This window comes from Chenopodium quinoa, unplaced genomic scaffold (genome assembly GCF_001683475.1).
Source record: "Chenopodium quinoa cultivar QQ74 unplaced genomic scaffold, ASM168347v1, whole genome shotgun sequence".
Classification (NCBI taxonomy): Eukaryota; Viridiplantae; Streptophyta; class Magnoliopsida; order Caryophyllales; family Amaranthaceae; genus Chenopodium; species Chenopodium quinoa.
In genome coordinates this window covers 1,276,237-1,303,376 of record NW_018743391.1, presented here as the reverse complement: position 1 = coordinate 1,303,376, position 27,140 = coordinate 1,276,237, and the positions used below count along the sequence as shown (strand labels likewise).

The 27,140-nt window shown below is 36.9% G+C and overlaps 3 protein-coding genes across 6 annotated transcripts; 1 reads left to right on the top strand and 2 right to left on the bottom strand.

The window, feature by feature from the left end:
- The first annotated feature begins 3,905 nt into the window (after positions 1-3,905).
- Positions 3,906-7,617, top strand: LOC110738664 (ankyrin repeat-containing protein At5g02620-like). 2 transcript variants are annotated; one of them, XM_021919064.1, is made up of 4 exons: positions 3,906-4,200; positions 4,399-4,985; positions 5,898-6,307; positions 6,547-7,617. In XM_021919064.1, exons 2-4 carry the CDS (start codon positions 4,439-4,441, stop codon positions 7,408-7,410), a joined length of 1,821 nt encoding a protein of 606 aa, XP_021774756.1. In that variant the 5' UTR covers positions 3,906-4,200; positions 4,399-4,438; the 3' UTR covers positions 7,411-7,617. The 2 variants fall into 2 exon arrangements, with proteins under 2 accessions (XP_021774756.1, XP_021774755.1); XM_021919063.1 differs by having other exon boundaries at positions 4,360-4,985.
- Positions 7,618-7,733: 116 nt separating this feature from the next.
- LOC110738665 (type I inositol polyphosphate 5-phosphatase 13-like) lies at positions 7,734-14,494 on the bottom strand. 2 transcript variants are annotated; one of them, XM_021919066.1, is made up of 11 exons: positions 12,982-14,494; positions 12,081-12,333; positions 11,039-11,849; positions 10,643-10,767; positions 10,294-10,378; positions 9,980-10,145; positions 9,840-9,880; positions 9,458-9,725; positions 9,249-9,372; positions 8,778-9,138; positions 7,734-8,548 (listed from the first exon to the last, which is right to left on the bottom strand). In XM_021919066.1, exons 1-11 carry the CDS (start codon positions 13,883-13,885, stop codon positions 8,207-8,209), a joined length of 3,480 nt encoding a protein of 1,159 aa, XP_021774758.1. In that variant the 5' UTR covers positions 13,886-14,494; the 3' UTR covers positions 7,734-8,206. The 2 variants fall into 2 exon arrangements, with proteins under 2 accessions (XP_021774758.1, XP_021774757.1); XM_021919065.1 differs by having other exon boundaries at positions 9,840-10,145.
- A 6,488-nt stretch (positions 14,495-20,982) lies between these two features.
- On the bottom strand, positions 20,983-25,355 carry LOC110738663 (probable thiol methyltransferase 2). 2 transcript variants are annotated; one of them, XM_021919062.1, is made up of 8 exons: positions 25,002-25,355; positions 23,664-23,799; positions 23,043-23,129; positions 22,689-22,789; positions 22,516-22,615; positions 22,129-22,175; positions 21,918-21,996; positions 20,983-21,441 (listed from the first exon to the last, which is right to left on the bottom strand). In XM_021919062.1, the coding sequence occupies exons 1-8, from the start codon at positions 25,196-25,198 to the stop codon at positions 21,388-21,390; spliced, it is 801 nt and encodes a 266-aa protein (XP_021774754.1). In that variant the 5' UTR covers positions 25,199-25,355; the 3' UTR covers positions 20,983-21,387. The 2 variants fall into 2 exon arrangements, with proteins under 2 accessions (XP_021774754.1, XP_021774752.1); XM_021919060.1 differs by lacking the exon at positions 23,664-23,799 and having other exon boundaries at positions 24,998-25,353.
- Positions 25,356-27,140: the final 1,785 nt, after the last annotated feature.

Here is a 27,140-nt window from a genome sequence, read left to right as displayed (position 1 = left end):
GCCTTGCAGCCGACTTGCCGCCGTCCTTCTTTTCCGCTTCCCCGTCGTGCCTCTGCTCCACCGCTTTTCCTGTCGTCGCGACGTTTTGTAGGAGAATGGGGAGGGAGAGTTATCTCCCTCCGAGTCCCTCGCATAGGGCCGTTCTCAGTCTGGTGTTTCCAGCCGTCGTTGCCGCGGTTCAGGGGTGTGTGGGGTTTGGGCTTCTCGGGCAGGTCTCGGCGGTTCGGGCTTTACAGTCCGGCGGTATGTGGGTTGGGTTGGTGAACCTCGGAGCTTTGGTGGTGGTGCTCGGATTGGCTGCGGAGTGGGTTGTTAGGGTTACGTTCGTAGTTCTTGTTTTCAAGTTTCCTTCTGATTTTTCTTTTAGTGGTGTGTGTGGTGTTTGGGTCTCTTTTTTCCGTCTTTGTGTGTGTGGTTGAGTTGGGTTTGTTATTTTTTCTTTTTGTGTGGTGTGTTGGTGTGCTATGGGGAATGCAGATCGGTGTGCCGATCTTCTGGTGCAGGATTTGAGTCGGGTTTTTTGGCTATGGGGCTTTGGTTTGATCTTTTGTTGGTTTGGGCTGAAGGGTTATGCTTCCATGCTGAAATCCGTGTTTGAATCGGAGATTGCCTTGTCAATGGTGAAGTGCACGACACTAATTTTGATTTCAGGTCGAGGAGTATAGGATTCTGGGTCAATGAAGGTTCACGTCAGAAACTACAACTTATTGCCAGACCCCCTTGCAAGAGGCTGCATAGGACAGCGTTATATGAGTCAAGGGTATTTCAGAAAGTCATTTTGCGCGTGCAATTGTAGTTTATTTTACTTCGAACTTGTAATTGGTTCTTTTGTCTTTGTATCGTTCGATTACGATTTCTTATGTAAGTGCCGTATGGCTTATTATTAATGAATTTTAATCTCCCCCTTTCAAAAAAAAAAAAAAAAATATTTTAACAAAAACATAATAAATTGTGATCATTCTCATAAGATTAATAGAGCCAAAATGAAGCATATACGTACTAATTAACTACATAGATATAATTAGCATTCGTTTTTGATATATTATAGCAAATTTGAAGAATTAATAAAGAGAAGGAAAGCCATATTCTACAATCACTAATGAAATGTAGGAGATTATTTTATGGAGGAAATAAAAGGTGGAAGCTAGAGACCAACCATCAATTATTGTTACTCCATAAAAATTTGTATAGTTGGCCAATTTAGTCATAAAAGTTTTTAGAAAAATGTATAATTTATCATTTCCGAACATTAGCTCTACTTTGAAAAGAATTTGGCGGGGATTTTTTTTTTTATAAGAAAACGACACATGGACAATGACAATATTGACGGTAATTACTTTGGTAATAGTGAAGTTATAGATAAATTATTATACAATAATTATTTTTAAGACTATTATTATTATTATTATTATTATTATTATTGACGTTATATTTTTAAAAAACTTCTAAATTTCAACTATCAATAATTTAGAAAACCGAACATAGCTCGAGAATCATCTAGTGATTGTAGGAAGATGCTTTGTAAGCGAGACTACCTCCACACTATGGTCTCATTCACTTCACCTTATTTTGTTGAATCGAATTTAACTTTAATGAACTAAAAATATTTTTGTCGAAATTTTTTATTTTTTGTTAAAAGTGATTTTCTGTTATATTTCCTTTTTAAATTTACTGATTTTTACTAAATTAAACTTATTTTTACTAAAATTAACTTATTTTTGCTGAATTAAAATTATTTTTATTAAATTAACTTATTTTTACTAATTAAAATTATTATTTTGAAGTGGAGTGAGATGGCCTATATGTCCCTACAAAATTTAGTTGGTTTAACCTCATTGTTAGCGGTCTTCACGATTAGCACATTTAGCAGCCATCATTTTATGGATAAGTGGATACATGGTAGTCACTCTCTAGGAGTCAAAGTCCCACTTTTCTTTTCTTTTCTTAAAAAAAAAAAACTTATTTAATTATATATTTATTTATATTTATTAAACTTTAAATTTTCTTCACTTGTACCCTAATACTTTTATATTTTTTTTCCCTTTTTATTGCCATGACTTCCCTTTGAGACTACTTATTTGGTGCAGTTTTTCCCCTAGCAACCTCGCTCTCTCACTTCTAACCAACCCCACTTAGTAAGTATATTTACGTTTTTTTAGCACGCTTAAGTATGTTTCATTCATTCTATTTAAATACTCCGTATTAAGTATCTTAATTTGGGATGAGCTCATAAAAAATAAGTTCAGATTAAACCTTATCGCTTTATCTACGATATTTTATAGCTAAATCTTTTTGATTTCATAAAGGAAATTTTTTTATGAAAATCATATATTTTGAAATCACACATCAACACAAAATACAAATTTAATAAGACCTCTTATTATGTACAACTAGCCTTCTGGCCCGTGCAATGCACGGTTTATTTATAGGTATACTATATAAATAATTATTTATTAATATATTTATATTGGCAAATGAATAGTTTATAGAGGAGAAAAAGAGATAAAAATTGAATGCAATTGTAGTAGAAATTAAAACAGGAGGACAATAAACCAAACAACATTCAATAATTTATACATGTATTGAATTAAAGTTTTTTTTTTCATATGAGAAAAGAGATTTAAAAAAGAAAGATTAAATGAAGTGACATGTGGCATTGAAGAAAAAAAAAATGAAATGTACATGTGGCATTATAGGGATGATGGTTTTTGTTTTTAAATACTAAGTATAGATAGATAGGTATATAATAGCTCAACGACTCAAGGTTAAATTAACTCAAACAATCAAATTAGATTAAAAAAATCCAGTTTAAATTAAATGAGAAAAAATAGATATATTAAATATGTCACTTTTTTATTAAGTAATGGAATTAAATACATACAGTATAACAAGTCAATGTATGCAATTTGAACTTAACTCATAGTAAAAATTGCTCTATCCAGTTGGTTGTTTAGTGTAGTGGTGATTGTGACTATACTTGGTACTTTGGTAGGGAGGACTCGTGTTCGATCTTTCGTAATAACAATCGGGAGGGGACTGAAATCTAACCACCCAAGACTGATCCCTGAATCCGGAATAACCCAAAGGGTGAATTGGGTGGAACTCAAAAAAAAAATAGTAAAAATTGCTCTACAAGGCAATGATTAAAAAAAATGGAGGGAATTAGTTAAGTAAATTACTGAAGTATTTAGACAACCCAATTTTTTAATTTTTTTAAAAACAATTAGGGGTGAAAAGTTTGGTTTGCGGTTTGGATTATAGCCAAAACCGAATCCAATCCGAATTAATTCAGTTTCAGAAATCTCAATCTGGATCCAAACCGAATTAAGATTCAATCCAATCCAATCCAATCCAATCCAAGCCGAATTAATTCAGTTTTTCAAATTAGAATCCAATCTAAATCGAAATTTGTTCCTTTCTTTTGCAACATTTAAATCCGAAACTCGAATTTCACCCTTAAAATTCCTACAATCATTTCTTGTTAACTACATTTTTTGTGAGAGAGTAAGATATTGAGAAAGAAGAATTGAGAATTAGGTTTTTTTTTTTTTTTTTTTAAAGTTTATATATAAAAGGGGAAAGTGGTTGTATAATTTGAAAAAGAAAATGGGCTTAAAGTATTGGGTCGAAATTCGGTTTGTAATTTGGTTTTCGGTTTTTTTAAACCCCAAACCGAATTAAATCCGTAATCCATATTTTTTATATTTTCCAATCTAATCCAATCCGAATTCTTATAAAATCCAAACCGAATTACTAATTCGATTTGGCTTTCGGTTCGCTTCGATTTAAATCCGAATTACTTTCACCCCTAAAAACAATGTAGACAACCCAATTTTAGACATTTTATATACTATAAAAAAAAATAAAAAAAATTAACGGAATCCATCATCAATTTTGTCATACTAGTGTAATCAAAAAAGAAAAAGCATGTGGGAGCAACACTACACTACAAAAACTGTCACCTCTCAAACAAATTAAATCTATTCAGTATTCATAAACCTAGTAATAATCATTTTCCAAATTAATTTTCGTACTTTAATTTAATTCTATTAATGGAGAGTAGTAGATATAATTGTTAGGAGCTTGATTTTTCAACATCAATTTCAACAGGATGATTTTGGTCTCTGCCTAACTGCGCAATATGTTGACTGAATTTCTGGGTTTGGTGATTGCTTTTTCCTTGACTGTTTGAGCTGAAAGGTTAGATTTTTCTTCTTGATACAGTAATTTGAATTGTGTAATTGATTATTGAATTTGTGGGTTTTTCTGGGATTTTGTTGAATTTGAGTTTCTGCAAATTTGATTGCCAGTTTTTTAGTATGATTTGATATCTTAAATGGGCACTTTTCAATTTGATAGGAGATTTATTCTTGAAATTGAAATTGGGGTTTTGAGCAGATTAAAAGGGAGTATTTAGTAACAAAATTGGAGCTTAATTATGGAGAAAGTAGGGGATTTAGGAGGTAAAACAATGGAGAAACAATCGAGTATGAGACGGGTGATAGAGAAACAAGTAAGCTTTCGAAATGTTGGGGAGAAACCTGAGAGTTCTGGCAAAACTATGGAGAAAAATGGGAGTTTTCGAGGCAGTGTAATGGAGAAACAGAAGAGTTTTCGTGGATTGTTGGAGAAACAGAAGAGTTTTCATTTGAAGATGGAGAGGCAATTTAGCTTTGGTGGCAATGAGAGGAGGAAAAGCAAAGAATCCCCGGGTAAACGAGGCGATTCGCCCCTTCATTTGTTTGCTAGAGCTGGTAATTTGGGTAAAATCAAAGAGATGTTTCAAAATTGTGAGACTAGTGATTGTAAGAAGCTGCTTTGTAAGCAAAATCAAGAAGGAGAAACTCCTCTTTATGTTGCTGCTGAGAATGGGCATGCTATGGTGGTTGCCGAATTTTTGAAGCATTTGGACTTGGATACAGCATCAATAGGAGCTAGGAGTGGTTATGATCCTTTTCATATTGCTGCTAGACAAGGTCATATTGGTAAGGATTTCGATTCCTTTGGCGAAACATTGTTCTTGTATAAGTTCATACTCAACAGTAATGCTTTGGTTTGGCTTTGACTTATGTTGTTGTATGTCCGTCTAATTATTAACCATGTCAAAGTGTGTATTTCTTTTTTAACATGTTAATCAACCTTGTTTTGTGATTACTATATACTTGTAATCTTGTATTTACTGGCCAGCATCCTTATCAACTGAGATTATCATTCTGTCTCTTATGATACTTTTAATTATGTTTGGACAGCAGCTTCAAAAGGCTATTAGGGGGTAGCAGTTGTAGCATAATCAAATTAGAAACTTTTGTTGTGGAAATGATCCCTTTACTAGTTTCGACTAATTACTGTCAAGTGTTCTGGTGTGATGCTTTGTACATTTAGCCCCATAGTGATACTTGGTTCTTGTTGTAATTAATGGACAAGGGAAAGCAAAAACAAAATGTATAAGCAGATCCACAAATATGCCTAAACTATGTATTCCTATTTAGCTATTTGCCTTGTCAATGTTCTGCAATTTGGCTTTGGTATACAGCAGTTAGGGCCTTTTAGCAAGTGTACTTGAAAGGGATGATTTAACATCTATGATTAAAATTTTGAATGGCCTATAACTTATATGCCATGAAGTTCTAGTTCTTGGGTTTTTTATTTTTTTGTTATTCTTATGAATCCTTTGAGCTGGAATCAGTTGATGGTTTTTCTGATTTGAGGATGCAGTCTGCCTTTGGAAATTGTTTTGTTGTGTAGATTTGACAGATTTGTTCTGTACTTGCTAAGCATATGTTCTTATGGTGTCCAAGTTGATGATTGCCTGTGACTTGTTGCAGTAGTTGAATTACATATTGAATGTTTGGTTAGTGCTGCTTAATCTCTTACTGATGCGGCTGTTAATTACGCAGAGGTGCTTAAGGAACTTCTCAGTACTTTCCCAAACTTGGCCATGACAACCGACCCATCTAACACAACAGCATTACACACAGCTGCTACTCAGGGAAATATTGATGTCGTGAATCTTCTCTTAGAAACTGATTCAAACCTTGCTAAAATAGCCAGAAATAATGGTAAGACAGTCCTCCATTCTGCTGCAAGAAAGGGATATTTGGAAGTGGTTAAGGCCCTTTTACAAAAGGATCCAAGTATTGGCTTCAGGGCTGATAGAAAAGGTCAAGCAGCACTTCATATGGCCGTGAAAGGCCAAAATCAAGACATTGTTATTGAGTTGCTTAAACCCGATCCTTCCATCTTGAGTCTGGAAGATAACAAGGGAAACACAGCGTTACACATTGCAGCAAAGAAGGGTCGTGCCCAGGTTATTTCTTCATCCTTACAATTCCCATCTCCCACAGTAGTTCCTGACTTTCTAGGTAAACCTTGTGCATTGTTATCAACATGGTATATAGGCCAAATCATAGCATGGTTGTGTCGATTTGTGTGATCATTTAGCAAGTGATGCATCTGGAATTTTTTGTATCGTAAATTAGGTGATACCTGAGTTCTGTAATGTCTGGACTGAACAGCCTTAAATATGTGAACCATTTAAAATTGCAGATTGTCAGTTGCCTTCTACAGTTTGAAGGCATAAACATCAATGCAATCAATAAAGCAGGGGAGACTGTGCTTGATATTGCTGAAAAAGTTGGACCACCAGAGCTAGTTACAGTATTAAGAGAGGCTGGAGCACTCAGTGCAAAAGAACTTGGGAAGCCTCCAAGCACAGAGAAGCAACTTAAGCAAACTGTGAGTGACATCAAACACAACGTGAAGTCGCAGCTGCAACAAACCCATCAAACTGATGTTAGGGTCCAAAAGATTGCGAAGAAGCTCAAGAAACTCCATACCAACGGTCTGAACAATGCGATAAACAATGCTACGGTTGTCGCTGTTCTCATAGCAACTGTTGCTTTTGCGGCTATTTTCCAAGTTCCTGGCCAATATCTGGAGACAAAGGAGCCCGGGGAATCTGTTGGTCAAGCTTATATTGCCAATAATAAGGCATTCATCATATTCTTTGTGTTTGACAGTGTGGCATTGTTCATCTCACTTGCTGTTGTTGTAGTCCAGACATCTGTGGTAGTCATTGAACAGAAAGCGAAAAGGCAGCTCATGTTTGTGATAAACAAACTGATGTGGGTGGCTTGTGTCTGCATCTCAGTTGCATTCATTGCTCTCTCTTATGTGGTGGTTGGCCGGCATAATAAGTGGCTTGCTATATGGGCAACAGTCATTGGAGCTGTGATTATGATTCCAATCCTTGGCTCCATGTTCTACTGTGTGATTGTGCATAGGTTGAGTGAATCAAAATCCAGACGGTTGAAGAAAGCTGAGAGCAAGTCACATTCCTATTCTATGTCAGTGGCTGAATCAGATCCAGAATTCTTGAGCACTGAGTATAAGAAAATGTATGTACTTTAATAATTCAGAAGTTCAAATCCAGAAAAAATAGCTATGTATAATTTTGTGTAATTATGCCTGATCGCCTTGTATTAAAAAATGATCCATACCATTAGCCTGACAAGGACTGTCTTTCAGGACAGGCAGTGGATCATTTTTCTAGCTGTAATGTAATCTCTCTAATGCAATTAAACCTATTGCTGGTCATCTTTATGATGGCGTGAACCAGTTACAATTCTTGATTTCAGTTTGTCAGATTTCAGTTTTTACAGCAGCTGCTGTAAAATAAAGGTGTTAAGACTAGAGAGTTAACTACACCCGATCCAAAAATGAAAGTGAATTTGATTGGTCAAATCTAATTGGCTAGTACTAGTAAACAACACCAGAGTGCAACAAAATGCACAACTGGAGGAAGCAATAATGAACTTTTACTATTTCAGCCTTTCATGGTTAATTAAGTGCAACATTTTACCACCTACATATTTTGTTTACTACACTTCTTTACACCGAAACCATTAGATTTTTAACATTACAGTGTTTTCATGATAAATGAAAAAAAGAAACTCCTGCGGCTAAATAAAGAATAAAGAATCAAATGAATAGATGAAGATATGAATCCTACAACCGATGCATGAGGATTGAAGCTCTTCCAAGTGAAGGTACCGCGACTGGTTCCATGTATTTACAGTCAGATGTTAGGTCATTCTAAGTAAGAATTGCAAACACATTTCCAATTCCACCCCAGTGGATAAAAGAAGGCTTCCGGAAAATCTAGTTCTTTAATTACGAGGGACTTCTTTTAGGACTCCCCTTGACATCAACCACGATCAACCATGTCAGGGTTATTATCACGACGTTGGCTCTCTGTTCGGTAGTGGTAACTGTTATTTCCCCTCCTAGAAGAGCTGTTTGTTCTTGAGTCAAATCGAACTGTCCTTGCTGAGTAGCAATGGCGTACACGGATCCTGTGTGTTCTAAACTCCATTAAGCTACTGCATCGAACTTTAACTGTCAAAACGGCTTCCTTATCTCTGGTGTCTTCAGACCACCAGTTTTGAGGAACACCTTCAACTAAATCTCCCAATGTGTGGAACTCTGTATGTCGCACTGTGACATCCATGCTTTGCTCCGGGTAAATCAAACCACATGCAGGCGTGATCTGCAAATATTAAGCACCATTTTTATGCACATAAATTTCAAATATGAAAGAAGATAATACTTCTATAAAACTGTCAGCAACTATTTTATGTCAATCCTAACAATGATATGCCTGATGAATTCCCTGCCCAATAACAATACCTACTTAAAAAGTCACGAGGTAAAAAAAAAAGGCGGTGTTCCTGTGATAGTTGTTTATTAGCCATCACACTAACTATGTGAAACATTACCTCAAGCCAAGAAGGAAAGCCAAAGGAAGCTCTTGGACGAAGTTCAGTGGGTTCCCCAGTGACATTGATAGTGCATTGACCCTCGCATTGGATATCAAACACTACCTTTTCGTCTTTGCTCTTGTTAGTAATCTGGAGGACAGAACTTTCCTGGTTTTGAAGAGTTATGCTACCTGTGCTAACTATTGTTTCAGGTATCTCAGAATATTCTTTTAGCAGTGTCTTAACTTCGTCACTGGTATTCATAACCTCACCAAACTCGTTCCTTCTAACTGATCTTTCTACTCTTGCTAGACGAACACTGAATTTACATCGGACAGGTTTATGATCACTGTCATTAACATCCATGCAGGCTTCATACCTGTTATAGGAAGAGTGAGTGTGAGTTTGTCGAAGGGGAGCGCAGTAATTATAAGAAATTTGGCTTTTGGTTTCAGGGCCTTTGTAGAATATAGTTCCAAATAAACATACATTTGAATTGAGGCAAGTATTGGGCAGTTCAAATTGCACTCTGATACAGGACCATTACGACAATCACGGTATATTACTCTGTCACACCAAGCAGGAATACGCTTCTTCTCACCAGAATCATAGCCTGATATCAGATAAAAGATTGTGTGAAATGAGATGAAAGAGTGGAACTTAAGCACAACAACATCATCAACCGGAAAAATGATTACCTCCTAACCCAGGTACATTCCTTTCAAATTTGTAAGTTGGAGGAAATTTAATCATGGCCTCACGCATTCCTTGGAAAACTTTACCAGCTTTCATTTCAGCTCGAAGCTGATCCTTTTCTCTTAGCCAATCGAAACTTCTTTGGGAAACAAAATCTCTTGCTTCGTCGTATGATATTCCAAAGAGCCTATAATTAAAATCACCGAGAAACACAACCATGTCTGCTTCGGATAAATCAGTCCTCGCCTCTTCAGAATTCCCATTAGCACCCTGCAAGCACAGGCACATAGAGCTTAATCAAAAGTGCACCAGTCTAAAGAAGCTGAAAACTTCTACTATATGGAATCAATTTGAACAAATAGTAGTAATCACATTGTCACATACATTAGCAGTTCGAAGCACTTGAGATGCAGAAGAAGCTCCAGCTGCAAGACAGAGGAGCAATGGGAAGCCAGAACGATAAAGTAGCCAAAATAAATATATGCATAAGGCAAGAAGGCAATACAAAAGCAGACATCGCATACCAGCAGCAACGTTAAGCAAGTGAGATTGCCGAGAAAAGACCATTGATCGGAAGATATGGTCAAAATCTGCATTACGACGATTCACTGCTTCCAAATGCGCAGCTAAGTGACAGTTCACGAAACATATTATTCTATCATGGATTCTCAACCTTAATCCAACTCCTCCCTGCAAATAAGGTTTAAAATCAATGTGTAAGATTAGAGGCTTGCCAATTTTCCTTGAACTATAAATGCAAGGTATGCTTGCATAAACTTCGTATGTAAGGCTATTGCGTAAAGGGCTACATGAGCAATACTGAAAAGAAGGAGTTTACCTTGTTACCAATTGTTCGGCCAAAACCACAAGCAACTGCTGCAACATCAAGGTCTCCAGCATGCATCCTCAAATTCTTTCTTACCCTGAAACGTAGAATAAAGATCATCATACATACATGGAAGATGGGATGCCAATCAAAGTAGCATAGTTGGTTAAGTATCGGGTCTTAGTCTAGAATCAAACCCCGTCTACATGATTGCCCTTTGTGGCCCTTTATATACCAAAAAGCAGAACAGCGACCATGAATGTATCATGGCAGCAATGAGTTATGTTCAATCAAAGAACTGGTAGAAGAGGTAAGAATGTAAGTTGTTGATACAAGGAGGTTAACATCAGGATTTAGTTACCAGATAGCTATGAGCAAACCAGCAAGCTGTCGTGAACCTACACGCTCAAAAGCGATTCCTTCATCTAAGACCTTACCAATAGCTTCTTGCCAATGCTGCCCAATGGCACTCCCTTCTAGTCCTACCTGTATGTACAAGAGAAGTTAAGAAAACATCCAAAAGTTGCATTTGACTTTCTTACTTTAAACATTGAAATTGTTCATTCCAACTACCTTTATGTAACAGTAGAACATACTGATAAGCATAATATTAGACTGTATAGACTTTATATCTAGTTGGTTACCATATATGAAGTATATATATAGTAATCTGATATGTTTATGTTTTTTAAGTAGTTTTGTTGCAGAATTCAATAGAAATGTCAGAAAATATACAGAAAAAAAGGGGGATTCTCACAGTTTCTTTTGCTGCAGACATGGCAAGAAAGCCAGCTCCCATTTCCACTTCTTGCAACCCAACCACAACAATTCCAACATCTGATACTACAGAACCTAGCCATGTTCTGAGTGCTTCAGGGTTGGCTTTCCCTTGACCAACATTCCATGATCCAACTAACATCTTTATACTTTCTCCTCTCGTGTATGTCAACTCTTTTGAAGACAATGCAGAACGTATTATATTGTCGATTGGCCCAGGGGACATAAGGTGCCATCCACGTATACCACCATGAATAGCCATGCTGAAGACGTAACCTCCACCTATTGCCATCTTTATAACCGGACTGCTATGAGCAACCCACCCTGCTAAAAGATTTCCTTCAAGGTCCAACAGCTGAACTACACCACTAGCATATCCTACCCATATCCTTGGACCATGGGTGCAAAAGCATAGAACAGCAGAAGGATGATGATTAAAATCTTGGACACGGTTTCCATTTGAATCCCATTGCAAAATTAAGCCATGTGAACCTCCACTCCAAATCGTTCCATCAGTAGTTAACACTAGTGCCTCAGTCTTCTTGTTATCTTCATTAAATGCCCCTGTACCTCTTGTAGCAACTCGGCGTACAGCATCTGCTGCACCCATTAAAGCATTACGTGATCTCTGCAAAAACCCTTGAGGCTTTTCTTTCTTTGACTGAGAAACAAACTTCACTTTCATCTCATCCTCTACCTGTGGTTGATCCTGTGGCACTGGCATCTCAGCTCGATTTTCAACTTGGCCATCAATATTAAACACTTTAATAAGTTCCTTGGTACGAGCATCCCTAAATAAGAAACCGATTATTAGGCTTATATCTTGAATATTGCCACAATTTTCACTATTAAACATGAGTTTACTATTACAAAAACTTTGTAATACAACTCATCTCATAACAAAGAGAAAAAAGACAAGTTTCTTGTGATTCAAATATTTGTATAATCATCTGAAAAGAATATAATTATATGGTACCATAAAGAAGATCTGCAAGTTAGAAATTAAGAAGGCGAGGGCATACCATAATGAGAATGATAGAGAAGTGGCACACCACACCCTTCCTCTAGCATGATCAGACAGCATAGCCTTAATATCTGAAGAAGAGATGTTGCATACACCATTCACAGTAACTTGGCTCCTCAAGTCCACATTCGCCCTCTCAACCAGCAAGGCAGCCATGTGCTTTTCCTCTGCTGATAGAGACAGCGATTTCTCTATCGAGTCCCATGGCCAAACTTTGATCACACCACCTTCTCCACCAGACCATAGGTCGCCTGCAGAACCAGAAAAGTCAAAGTTTATACAAGTGTTGTCCCATTTTTATTATTACATCAATTCTAAATTTAACAAACTAGTGTTAGTTGTCCAATTTTTATTATTCCTTCAATCAGTAGATTGAAGACAAGAAATTAACTTGCAACCAAAAATGTTGACAACCTCATTAAAGATTATCTCCATCCACTATAAGTTTGTTTCGATAATTCCTTCAAATAGAACAAATGACATTCAAGAAATCTTTATTATCAATCACATCCTATAATTGAAAATATGAAAGTATTTCTCCACTATACTCATTCTTTCAACCACTTCATTTTAATTTTCAATCCTACAAAAATTGTTCAAAATTTCATCAAGTCTTTGAGATATTGCCAATATAAAAATGAAGCGGTCATAATAACATAATTTGCTTAAAAAATTCACCCATCAAACATAAAATTAAGAACTTGATTCAAAGAAACAAAAACCTGATCCTGTAAATCAAATTCAACTACCCATTTTCATCCTTATCAAACCCAAAACATCAAAATTCAGAATAATGTATTACCATAATCAACCATTTTCCATGAATAAAATTTAAAATATTCAGCTCATAATCACCAAAGAAATAAAAAAAAAATGATTAAATTGTTTGATTTAATTACCATAGCAAGACATGATCATGGCAAGAACAGGTCCCTTATGAGCCTGCCAAGCAAGACCTTCACGAAACGGTGGCGACGACGAATCATCAGAACCATTCTCAATCGGATCCATCTTCCAGGACCGAATTTTACCATCCTTGTGTCCAGTCCAAACAAGCCTATTCCCATGATCAACCACCATACACATTGTAGGCGAAGTCACAGCCGACTCATAAAACGGCGACGTATCCTCATCCCCTCTTTTACTTTTCCCGCCAAAACCGGTACCGGCCTCGTAAGCATCCCGAAAGTACCAGAATCTCACCCCATTCTCCTGCCCTGCCCACAGCTGACTCTCCGTACATCCTATGGTACGCAAGAATCTCCCCACCTGAGTCTCCCTCAAGGGGTGAGGCCGGAGCTCCAATGCTGGGGGCCGTGTCGGGTGCACAGCAGACCTCGTCGGAGCCTTAAAAATCCCGGTTCCACCACTGGCCGTGAACTCCGCCATTGCGGAGGGCTGATCATCTTCATCAGTGTTGTTTGAACAGGAGGATGACATGGTGGTAGAAGGGAGCGAGAAGGAGTGATCATACCGCGGGTTCGAACCGGGACACGAGATGGAAGCGTAAGGGAAGAAGTCACCATCGTCGTCGGAGTCGTTGTAGAACGGCCCACCAAGGTGGCGTTGGTGGTGGTGGTGGTTTGACATTGCATTGGAGATTCGTGCTTCGTCAAGGGAATGGTTTCGGAGCTGGTTCGCCCGCTTTGAGGAGGTGTCGTTGGCGGCGGCGGTTGCGGTGGCGCCGGCGGTGGCAGCGGTGGTTCCATGGCGGTGTTGGGAGCTGAGAGAATGGGCTTTCCGGTTGGAGGGGCCGCCATTGTTTGGGAGAGATAATAACACGTCGCGGTCTTCGTCGTCCATTAATGGCGGGAATTCTTTGACTTTTGCTAACTGGTTGATTAACTTGATCACAGAAAAATAAAATTAAAAAATAATTAAGAATTAAAAGTAAAAATGAAAATAATAATAATTATTAAAAGGATGAATTTTGTGGAAATGGAGGAAGATGGGAGAATTAGGAAGAGAGAGAGAGAGGGTGGAAATGAGAAAGAAAGGTAAGAGAGAAAGGAGAGGACGAGGAAAGGTTTGAAAAGAAGGAGTGGAATAGCGGGAAAAAAGGGGGTGTAAATGGACTACATTGTTTTTAGTTATTGTTCGTTGTCTGTCATGTAAGATTAGAGAGAGAGAAACAAATTTTTTTATGAGATAAGAATGTTTTTACTTTTTAATTTGTATTATTATTATTATCCCTTTTGTAACTTGTCAACTTAAATCAGGTAACACGCGCAATATATGATGCTAAATATGTGAAATGAATATAGGCTTGTGAGTAGATTGAACGAAACTTCAGATAGCTTTATTAGAGCTCTATTGATAAATATTAGGAGCATTGATGAATTTACAACATGGCGAACAAGAGGTTGACTACTTGACTTGACCTTAAGTAGTATACTTGCTTGATTAACACCCCTAATCGCATACAAAGCTTATTTATACGTACATTATAGATTTTTATATGATTTGGAATGACTATTTGTATACATATTGTATACATTTCAATGTACAAAATCCAATCAATGTATGTATACGGAGTATAAGTTTTTGCTCAATCTAGTTTCTAATTTCACAAATTGTTAGTACTCCATATGTGAAGTTGACATTAACATAAAAGCATCCAAAATTACAGAATTTGTATGAATACATAACAAATTTATGAATATGAAAGTCATAAAAACAAACTAAATATCCTAAAAATGGCGTGCTTTAGTTACAAGAAAGGTTCCTAAAATAAAACATCCAAGTCAATGAAGGTTTTATAATGAAGAAAGTTGGCATGTTCTGAACATACGAACCAGATTATCATAATAAAGTTTTGATTATAAAAATGTTTGACTTCTGCTAAAATGTTGGAAGTGTTGGATTTGTGGGCGGCCATAAACTTGTTGTTCTTCTTAATGCCAACGTTTCAACTTACACAATCTCTGATGGGTCCACGACTTATTTATACTGTAATCAACTTTGAATATGAGCAACCAATATGCATATGTTTATAGTTTACCAATTGGTTTCAATTGACATTCACCACTCTTCGACTCCTGCCGTCCTAATTAGGGGTGTCAATTTGAGTGATCGAATTGGATCTGATATGATCGCGTTGGGTCGGGTAAAATTTTAAAGTTAAGTCATACTAAATAGTTAAGTCCATGCGAGTCTGATGTGGATTTAAACCCCTTAACTTAATAAAGAATCTAAAATCACACAAGTAACACAAGCCCTTCGAATTTCCTAAGAAAATCGAACAACTTAAGAATAACGAACCGGATATGACTTTGAAAACGACCACTCCTGGAACGAATTCAACGCCTCTCAAATTACCTAGACCACTCCTGGAACTAAGTACTTTGATGAACAAAACTTAGACTACTCCTAGAACTAAGAATTGAACGTTCTAATTATCAAAACAACTCCTTGAATTGAAAACTAGCAAAAGAATTTGTAAGCAATTAAGCAAAACAAACAATAAACTTGTATTGAATTTTCTGGTTTTGGTTTTTGTGTATACAAAGCCACGAAAAATCCCTTATTTATAGACTAAACTAACTATTCCTAAGTCTATTCGAACTAGGAAAAAAACCCTAGCCTTGATCCCCAAGTATCCTAGATAGAATAGGAAAACCAATTCTAATGGAACTAGGAAACTAGTAATAAGACTAGTTCTAATTAAACTAAAACTTCTTAAAACAATTCCTAATTGACTTAGAAATTATTTTAAACTAAAATAACAGAAATTAAGAAGATTCCTAATTGCTTAAACCAAGAAAAACCCTTTCAAGTGAAAGGTAAAAACTTGCAAGCAAAAACTCTAGAAAAAACTAAGTTAGGAAAATCTTTCTTTTCGTACTGCCGCCGAACCACCGTCTCACGCGCTGCCATCATCGACACGCGCCCCACCAACGTGTAGCTGGACTCAGGCCGGAGCTAGGGAGCCGGCGCGTGGCACCCAGATCGGCGCGTCGCCGCCGCTGCTGTCGTTGGAACCTAACTGGTCCTTGACTTTTTCTTCAATGGCTGCGCATGTTAACCATTCTTGATTCTTTACTCCAAGCTCGAACCCTATTGGCCTTAAAACCAATATGATTGGCTCTTCAAAAGAATTTCCCTCTTGATCCACATCATTCTCCCCCTCTTCAAAAGAATTTGTCCTCAAATTCACATCATCTAGGTAAGGAGTCAAATCACCAACATTAAAAGTAGCACTTACATTACCATATTCGCTTGGTAAATCAAATTTGTAAGCACTATCACCATAAACTTCCAAAACCTCAAAAGGGCCGTCAGCTCTAGGCATGAGCTTGTTCTTCCTTTTGTTTGGAAATCTTTCCTTCCTTAAGTGTAACCAAACAAGATCTCCCGGCTTGAATGTAGGTTGCTTGCGCTTTTTGTTTGACCTTTCTTTGTAGACGTTATTCATCTTCTCAATCCTTACTTTAACTTGTTCACATGTCCTCTTAAAAACTTCAAGCCGTTTCTTAGCATCAATATGTTCAATATTATCTCGACTATAGACTAATATATCATCAAGGTAAACGACAATGAACTTATTTAAGAAGGGTCTAAGTACCTCGTTCATGAGCCTCATGAATGAACTTGGCGCATTGCATAGCCCAAAGGGCATGACCATCCATTCATATAATCCTTGCTTAGTTTTGAAAGCAGTCTTCCATTCATCTCCTTCTCTAATTCGCATTTGATGGTAGCCACTTCTAAGATCGATCTTGGAAAATATGATAGAACCATGTAACTCATCAAGCATATCTTCTAGTCGTGGCATAGGAAATCGATACTTGATAGTAATGTTGTTGACCGCTCTTGAATCAATACACATTCTCCATGTACCATCTTTCTTTGGAACTAGTAAAGCTGGAACCGCACAAGGGCTCATGCTTTCACGAACATAGCCTCTTTCAATCAATTCCTCTATTTGTCTTTGAAGCTCTTGGGAAGCCGTAGGATCGCACCTATAGGCTGGTTTATTAGGTAGAGGAGCTCCGGGAATAAGATCAATAGCATGCTCTATTCCACGCAAAGGAGGTAGACCTTTAGGAAGTTCCTCTGGGAACACATCCTTAAATTCATCTAGCAACTCTTCTATGTGCATGTTTGTTGAGGAACTTGTGGATTTCGCCTCTTTTATCACTAAGGCAAAGACCGTGGCTCCCTTTTCTACTTCACTCTCAAGTTCCTTAGCATTCAAAAAGAAATTCGGCACTTGCTTCTCTTTATCTTTGGTATGACCGTAGCTTGAATTAGGGGGTAGAGGATTGAGTTTGAACCTTTTGTTTCCTATTTTGACCGAATAAGTATTTGCCTCACCATCATGTGTAACTTGACGATCAAATTGCCAAGGTCTCCCTAAAAGAAGGTGACAAGCACTCATAGGAATAATATCACACCATAACTTTTCTTTGTATTTGCCAATGGAAAAGCTTACTAAGGCTTGTTTCTTCACATGAAGTCCCTTAGAATCATCAAGCCAACTCAACTTGTAAGGATTCTCATGTACTCTTGTTGGAAGGTTGAGCTTAGTAACCATCTCTGTGGACGCCACATTGGTACATGAACCACTATCAATGATCACCCTACAAGTTCTATCATCAACTTTGCATCGAGTATGAAACAAACTATCTTGTTGACCTTGAAAAATAATTTCTTCATGTAAATTCAGTCGCTCCATAAGCATATGTTTGTTACCAAAGCCAAAATCTACGTTATCATCTTCATGTTTTTTCTTCTTTTTATGACCTTGAAGTAACTTTGCAAATTCATCCATAGATTTTCGGATCCCTTCCTCCATAATTATGTGAAAAAAACAGAAATAAAAGAACCCTTATCCACACAGGTATATCCCACAAAAATCGCAACACAACTTGGAACAAAATCGCACACAACGAGCAGTAAGTATTAAATCGGACCAAAACTGACACAGTTTCGGAAAACAGTCCAGTTTAATAGCAAACGAACTCGAAAAATTCCGAAATTTCACAGGCAGAAATTAGACAAAATTTCACCCAAAATCAAAAAAAGAATCACCTGAAAAGACCTTGTAACGAAGGAGAACGAGCCTTCTGAAGTTGACAGAAAAACTGGTTATCCGAGAACAAGTGCGATTTGATGAACGAATTGTTGAACGATCAAAACCCCTGAAATCTGATACCAATTTGATGTGGTATCACACAAGCTCTGATACCAATTTGATGTGGATTTAAACCCCTTAACTTAATAAAGAATCTAAAATCACACAAGTAACACAAGCCCTTCGAATTTCCTAAGAAAATCGAACAACTTAAGAATAACGAACCGGATATGACTTTGAAAACGACCACTCCTGGAACGAATTCAACGCCTCTCAAATTACCTAGACCACTCCTGGAACTAAGTACTTTGATGAACAAAACTTAGACTACTCCTAGAACTAAGAATTGAACGTTCTAATTATCAAAACAACTCCTTGAATTGAAAACTAGCAAAAGAATTTGTAAGCAATTAAGCAAAACAAACAATAAACTTGTATTGAATTTTCTGGTTTTGGTTTTTGTGTATACAAAGCCACGAAAAATCCCTTATTTATAGACTAAACTAACTATTCCTAAGTCTATTCGAACTAGGAAAAAAACCCTAGCCTTGATCCCCAAGTATCCTAGATAGAATAGGAAAACCAATTCTAATGGAACTAGGAAACTAGTAATAAGACTAGTTCTAATTAAACTAAAACTTCTTAAAACAATTCCTAATTGACTTAGAAATTATTTTAAACTAAAATAACAGAAATTAAGAAGATTCCTAATTGCTTAAACCAAGAAAAACCCTTTCAAGTGAAAGGTAAAAACTTGCAAGCAAAAACTCTAGAAAAAACTAAGTTAGGAAAATCTTTCTTTTCGTACTGCCGCCGAACCACCGTCTCACGCGCTGCCATCATCGACACGCGCCCCACCAACGTGTAGCTGGACTCAGGCCGGAGCTAGGGAGCCGGCGCGTGGCACCCAGATCGGCGCGTCGCCGCCGCTGCTGTCGTTGGAACCTAACTGGTCCTTGACTTTTTCTTCAATGGCTGCGCATGTTAACCATTCTTGATTCTTTACTCCAAGCTCGAACCCTATTGGCCTTAAAACCAATATGATTGGCTCTTCAAAAGAATTTCCCTCTTGATCCACATCAGAGTCCAAATCTGAATAGGATATTTTTCGGATCGGGTTGGATCGGGTGTGCTTTTGACACCTCTAGTCCTAATGTCTCATTATGTCTCTTATTTTCAATCTACTATGTACGAAGTATAAGAATTCATTTTCTTCGTCACGTATGCCTGTACGGTTTATTCTCTCCATTTTAAATTAATAGTCCAAGATTGATTTCGATGGAATTATAATGAATTAATTAAAAAGAATATTTTATTAGGGATTTTTTAAAAATAGTGATGGCTGTTTTAATTATTGAACCCAAACAGAGAGGAAAAAAAAAGTTTTTATAGATCGAGAATATGAAGAATGCCTTTTTGGTCCCTTTCGTTTGGTGGTTAGGAATTTTATTTACTATGATTGGAATTATTATTAGTGCATCACCACTAAGAATATGATAAATACAGGGTATTCATGTAAAACCATGTCATTAGACTCATTACACTTCTAAAGGGTTGAAAGTTTTCGGATAATGTTACTCCGTATTAGAGACAACTAATGTGATCACGTGGGAAATCAACTAATTTAGTTGATTAAAGTATTAAGGGATGAAACTTAAAATATGAGATCGAATCCCGTCATCATTCTCTCTACACCAATATAATAAAAATAAAAATATGACAACTAATTACATATAGAGGGGTATTTAAAAACAAATTGAATGCGACAATTTTCTTATTTAATTGCCCTTGTACTCTGTGTAAGTCTAACCTTTCATGGGAAAAAAAAAATATATTTCTTATATTCAATAAAACTACACTTATTGTAATAGGTTCAGAGGTTGTTGGTTGGACCACAATCATTGTAATTGAGATGTTGCAAAACACAAGTGATCATAACATAGAGCAATTATAATGAGGCACGCACATTTGACACATATATGTCCCTCATGCTGCAGCTAGGAAGAACGCTGGTACAGTCACAGAGAGACCTAAATGGATCATCGGCTGGATTCGTCTTTAACGTTCTATCTCTAGGGTGTATATTGGTATATCAATTCCTCACAAGGTTCATGAAATTGAAACTTAGGGTCAGTTCTCTACGACAAATCAATTGATTCGATCTAATTTTTAATAAGATGACCAAGATTAGTCAAAATAAAACGGGTGCAATAGGATTTTCTGCACGATGGGCCGGGACGCTGTATGGGCCAAGGAGTGATGGTACGTTGGACACAGTAGTTAAGTTGCAGGGTAATAAAGGTGGATGAAAGAAGGTAGGACAATGTCTGATTTGATAGTATACTAACACTATAACTCTTGAAACAACATAAATATAAGACCAAAGACAGAATTGCCTTGTACAGTTTTTTTTTTTTTGACGGGAAATAGGACCAATTTATTACTCAGACCATGAACGATCATGGATTACAGCAGAAGATGCACAAGGGGGGATCTCCTCAATCCACACCCTTGTACTCTGTATAAGAGGGGATCTCTCACATGAAGGTGTGCCAAAATCAATCTTTGGTGTGCCAAAATCAATCTTTGGTGTGCCAAAATCATTTCCCAATAATTATGTCTCGTTTGGTACACTTACTAAGTAATGAGATTGATTGTGGGGAGAATTTATGCAGTAGTTGCTACAAAACCCCAGTGTGACAATGTTGAAAGGGAAATGAAAAAGGGGGTGGGACTTGGGAATGGGGGCAAACACATTTGAATCCCACATACTTGTATGTATCGAACTTTCGCAGTTTTCCTTCAAACAAAGAAATACTCTGCATTACTCGTTCAATGATAGATTGATAGAGAAAAATGGTGACGTTTTTAATATATATACCTGAGGTATACAGTAATATAGTTTTTAACCGACCTTTAAAGTGTTCTGGAACACAAGGTCGTATTAAAAATTCCTATTTTTATTCATTTTTTCTTAAACATAATGCACCATTGTTGATCTTCAATTGCGTAAATATATGGCCAATATTCTCCGGATATTATGGTGGAGTGCTTTCAGGCTTCAGCTTTGGTTAGACATGTACATGAAAGCACTTCCTCATTACCTTTATAGACATCCAAATTAAAATTTTCAATAGGAATGAATAGAATGATAGCAGCAGGGGCACCTTTGTATTTTTTTTTGAAAGAAGGGGCACCATTGTAAAGTTTGCAAAGTCTTAGGGCATTTTCAAAGCGATGACGCTGTCTTCGTCCTTCGCCACCTCCCAAGCTTCTCTCTTCCCTACAAAGAAAGCTTAGTCTTAGAAGGTCTCGCAGATCAACCATTTCCTACCCCCACATATGGGAAAGAAAAAAAAAAATGACAATACAGACCTTTTGTTAAATCTCATCAACTATGACCAAAAACTAAAAGATGATACAGAATGGAGATTACAAAGTTACAGAGTACTTCTTAAGATTGATCTAGAAAAGTAATTTTAGATCATCAACTCAAATACAAATTTAAGTAATTATGGTCAAAGTTTGTGTGTTTTGACCAACGGTCATAGATGTGGCGTATTACTTGCTAACTATGACAGAGGTAACACTAAATACTTGTATAATTGTATTCAACAAGACAGAACAGAGTGAAGTGCAAAGTAACATGCATACGAACACCCATATATTAAATTATTGAACCTAAAATGCATCAAACATTTCATCAAAAGTAAGCACATTAACCCTGAAAATGCCAACTTTAGCAAGATAGCAACTTACCTTACGAGGGTCCACTGCTAGCTCATTTTCGACAATAGACATGGCTTGAAATCCTAGGGGATGCAAAACCTCTTCATAGCTACATGGAAGAAATAGATCAGGTAACCACATAACTCAAGATGACAACTCATGACAAGATCAATAAGTCAGCAAGGTACAAGAGAAACAATTCAAAACCAAAAGTTGACTGAGTGAAAGGGAAAGGAATTACTCGGTGACAGATGTTTTATATGGAGGTCCACCTTCATGGTCATCAATCTGCCAAAATTTAAACAAAGTTATGACAGCAATTTCCTGAAAATGGCCCTTGTAAGAAAAGCATTATAAAGAGCTAGCAGCAGCAAAAATATCTGGTTCTTCTTCAATCTGGCACTGATGATATAATTCTTTTCACTCAAAGGGTCTAATGTGAACAACTTCATGCAGTTGCTGGGTAAAGATGATGTCTGTGGTTTCCTTAGTTTTTTCCATTTGATTTTTTTTAAATAAAGAGTATGTTAAAAAGTGAAATAAATAACTGATGCAATTGTCAAGTAATAAAACTAGAAGAACAAAACCAGAATTTGTGAAACAAAGCATAACAGATGTTGAGAACAACCGGAAACATTAAGGTTATAAGCTCTCCATCTGGTTTTAAGAGATCTCCCATACGGGTTGCCCAAGCTGGCCGCATATTTGGAACAATAGCACAAAAGAATCTGCAATTTCAGACAAGATTGTTAATATAAATTATGTAGGAGTTGAAACAAAAGGTATTAATAAATCACTCACGTGTAATCAAATATGAGGTCAAACAACTCAGTAGGCTCCCAATTGAAAAAATCTGCTTGCAAAAAGGAAATATAGTTTGCATTTGGGGATGACGAAGCCAGCTGATTAGACAAGATGTCAGAGTCATAGGACGCAGTTAGAAGCAATTCAGAATACCCAAATTACAGGATGAGCAAAAGCTGATCCCCGGAAATAAAGATTTTGGTGTTGGTATAAGCTGTTTTCTTTGCATAGATTTTGGTGTTGTTTAATAACAATTTTTTTGTTATGTTATTTTGTTTTTGTTAGTCAAGATTAGAGAAAATTAAAATTAATTTAAAACTAAAGCCACAAGAAACAGGGAAGGTATATCACCTCTCTTGCTTTCTCTACGGCAACCTCTGATATGTCCAATCCAATAACGTAACGCTCAGGAGATGCAAGTGTTATCACATCATAACCCTATAATAGAGGAATATTCATATAATGCATTTGATAAAAGGAAGTCAGGAACTTATGAATTGAGATTTTAAGCAGCAGCCACAATCACTCTTACCATGAAGAGGGATACAGTGACCTAAATCACTCCCACATATTAGAGCAAACCATAAGGTTTCTTAGCGCACAGCTAAGTCACTTGTCAAGTAAGTGATAATGGGACCAAAAGGATCTTTGTAGGATGTAGTTAGTTGTATCGGCAATAGGAAAAGGCCAAATGCTTGTAATAGGAATCACAAAAGAATTTTAATTAACAAGGCATGTAATAAGATGGAAGTGGTTTAAAAGACGTGAGCAAGAAATAGCTAGTCGGATGCCACATTAATATGAGAACAGAAGTGTCAGATGATGGACATTGTACTGCTTGTATACGGCAATTCAAACTAATATTTGAGGGAAAATATGTAACTCAAGGAGACATGTAGTAATGAAAGTAGCAATGGGAAAATCATGAACGTGATCAAAATTAAATACCATAATAGTATCAACGAAACTTACACTACCACATCCAGGGACAAGAGCTCTTCCCTTAGGAAGAGATTCTGTTTGAAGAAGGTGTTGAAGAACTGGTGTTGGTTTCCCTAAATCCCATGGTGTTACTCTTTCCTCCCAACATCTTTCCCACCCATCTGATAATATTTTACATAAAACTCAACAATCCATAGTCTATCCAAAAGGATAAAAAATCAATATAATGTGAAAATGCAGAAGAGAGATATTGAGATAATTATAATAAAAATCACAAAGCCACTTTCTTGAAACATGCTGAATAGAGAGGGAAAAACAGCGGTGACTTCTATGTATTCTAGAGATTACTTCTTAGTTTTTTTGGGGGGAAGGGAGATTTTTTTTTTGGGGGGGGGGGGGTAATATCTATTGGCACGCAATCAATTAGTGCAAGAGACGGTGTCACACCATCACCGAATGGGGCTAAGACAAGCTGAACCAAAGGGGGGAGGGGGGGTGGTAATATCTATTGGCACGCAATCAATTAGTGCAAGAGACGATGTCACACCATCACTGAAGGGGGCCTAAGACATGTTGAACCAAACAAAAGGTCCCAAACTACCTAGTTTGTAATCCCAATTATGATCACTATTGTCATACACTTAGACCCCTTTTGTCCATTTTTAATACTCCATAATACTAGAGGGAAAATTTGTTACTATCATCTCATATCCTTAGGACTAAGAAATTAGCATAATTTCACCTAAAACCCCTCATAAACAGTTCCGTCTTCTCCATCCACTCCACATTCATAATCTACATCATAAGTGAAGCTGTTCGAGAAATCCAATCATAAACTATCTTTTCTTATTTTTTTTGTCAGAAATTTGGGCTAATATCCTCACTAATAAGCTAAAATATGGCAATGAAGGTACTAAAATCCAACAAGAATTCGACACGGCATCCGACAGAAGACACAATACCGCCGAGGAGGCCATCGTTAACACAAGAGCAACATGCTATCACACAATGAAAGCTTACACATCCATCCAATTCAATTAAGCAAGTATGATTCCAAATAAACTTCCATTTTAAAATTAATCAAAATCAAATTGACCAGCTTAGCTCAATCGCTATAGACTTCATTCACACAATAACCTAACAATTTCTTGGATTAAATCAATTAATTCACCAATTATACATTTTTAATCCAAGTTTGAATTCCAACTTTTCAAGATACTACGTTAATCAGTCAATCAATAAAAATTGATTAGTTTTCCGAAAAATTAAACTAAAAATGCCTCAGAATTCAAACAAAAATGGCAGGTAATTAAACTAATAAATTGAATATGAATTTGTAGATGAATTTTGAAATTGGGGGGTACCAGTGGGTTGGAGTGAAGGAATTCTTGCAATTTGTCAACGGAGGGGCTGAACTGAACAGGTTCGCCGGAATTTTTATGCGCCGCCATGAGTGGTGCTGCTGTACGGTGGAAAAACCGAGGAAGAGAGCGAAATTTGGTCACCCACGACGGCGCTGGTCTAGCGAGAACAGGTAATGAAAAGGCCGACACTACTGTACACATTGAGTCAAATTTTAAAAAATAACTTTTTTTTTTTTTTAATTTTTTATTTATGCAAAACAAGGGGCTAGGCCTTGATAAACATTGTCAAAAATTCTAATAAGAGTTTTTGTTGGAAATAGGTAATGCAAACGGATGCTCGCGTTCGATCGGGCAGTGTTCGCCCGATCGGACGGAGGTGGCTAAGGAAAATAGGTGAACTCTCGTGTCCGATCGGGCGGCCCTCGCTCGACCGGGCGGCGGACTCGAGAAACTTAATCTCGCGCCCGATCGCGCGACAGCTCGCCCGATCGGGCCCGCCTTTTTTCCTAGGTCGGTTTGCTTTGCGTGTTTCCTTTTCCGGGACTCATATAAATACGAGTCTTGCCTTTTCATGTGATTATTCACTTTCTAACCGAAAACACAAACCTATTTTTTGAGATCTGAACATTTCTTGAGCAATTCACTCTTCGGGTTCGGGTGCACGAATTACGGGGAGAGTTGCGTTAAACTTGGGGGGCGTGCGTCATCAGGAAACCTGTACCGGTGGTGGCGTATTTCGCTTCTAAGGCAGTGGATTATTGTTCCACGACGCGACTGTGAGTTGAATCTTCAATCAAGTATTTTTCCTTTCATTTTCTCTACTTTGTTATTGGAATCGACAGGTATTTTACCAACAATTTAGAAGTGAAATAGTATTAATTTATTATACTGTTGATAGGATTTATTCTGTAAGTTTAGTGCTGACCAACTCTTATGACTCACCTGGTTTGTTCTAAGCTTGTCTGATTTGCAGTAAGGTTGCTTAAGCTTTCTAGCATGATTGATTGTAAATCAATGGTGTGTATTTTAAAACGCATGCACAGGTGACAACTTAGAAGATGAGGCATTTTTTGCTCATGATGTTATATCCTTTGTGATATGTATGGTGAGTGGGGGTTAGATTTGAGTACTCTAACTTGTTATGTTAAGTTTTTCTTGGCATGTGAGTTGAACTTCTTGATGCATGTGTGATGTTACTATGGTTCGCATTGATAGAGCTCATTTGCTAGAATGATCATAAGTTGTTGACTTCACATGCATGTTGTTAATTGAGATAAAGATGTATATGTGTCTCTAAGCCAAGAGACAAGTACAAGATAATGTGATAAGCAGAATGGTTCTAGGCAGTATGCCGATGAACTAATAAAGGTACGCATCAATCTCATTATTTTGATGTAGAGAAAGTGGTTTGGTAAATTATATTTATCATGTCTAAGCCAGAGTTATTTTCATGATTTGGCCTTGATGTTTGATTCAAATGTGCTAATGTTTTGCAATCTAAATGATGAACAAACTATTCTTGACGTGTAGTGGTTTTGTTGTAAACTATATTGTTCATTCTGTTTGTCAAGAGAGAATTACTCAATTATTGTTTGAGTTTCAGTTAGTACAGGGTTGAAGGTTAGAGTGAGAAAGTTTCTCAAGTACCTATTCAGTAAATTATAAGAGACATTGATTGAATGAACAACGATGATTAGTTGAACCTCTTCAGTGTATGATTTTTACATGATGAAGGGTGGTGCTCTGTTTCGAGTGAGCTACAAAACAAATTGTTGTACACTATCCATTATGAAGCAAAGGTTCATTAGATTGGATGACATGGTCAAGAAGATGATTGTTGCAAAAATCAATCTCTGGAAGTTTGTCCATTGTGGGGGTAAGTTGATCCTCATGTTCTCTACATTATTTTTCACAAGTGTCTATGTATGTTGTCAGGAACTACAGATGTAGTGACAAAGTTAGACAGATCTTGTGGAGATGATACTCATGTTAGAGTACGTGAAAGCAAAGAATAATCAAGCAGGTCCTTATACTAGGATGAAGCACAGGTAATTGCTTGATTGTCTAAGAGAATATATTTAAGATCCTGTGGGGTATTTTAAATTATTCTAGTGACGAAGTTTAAAAAAAATTGAGTCTACGT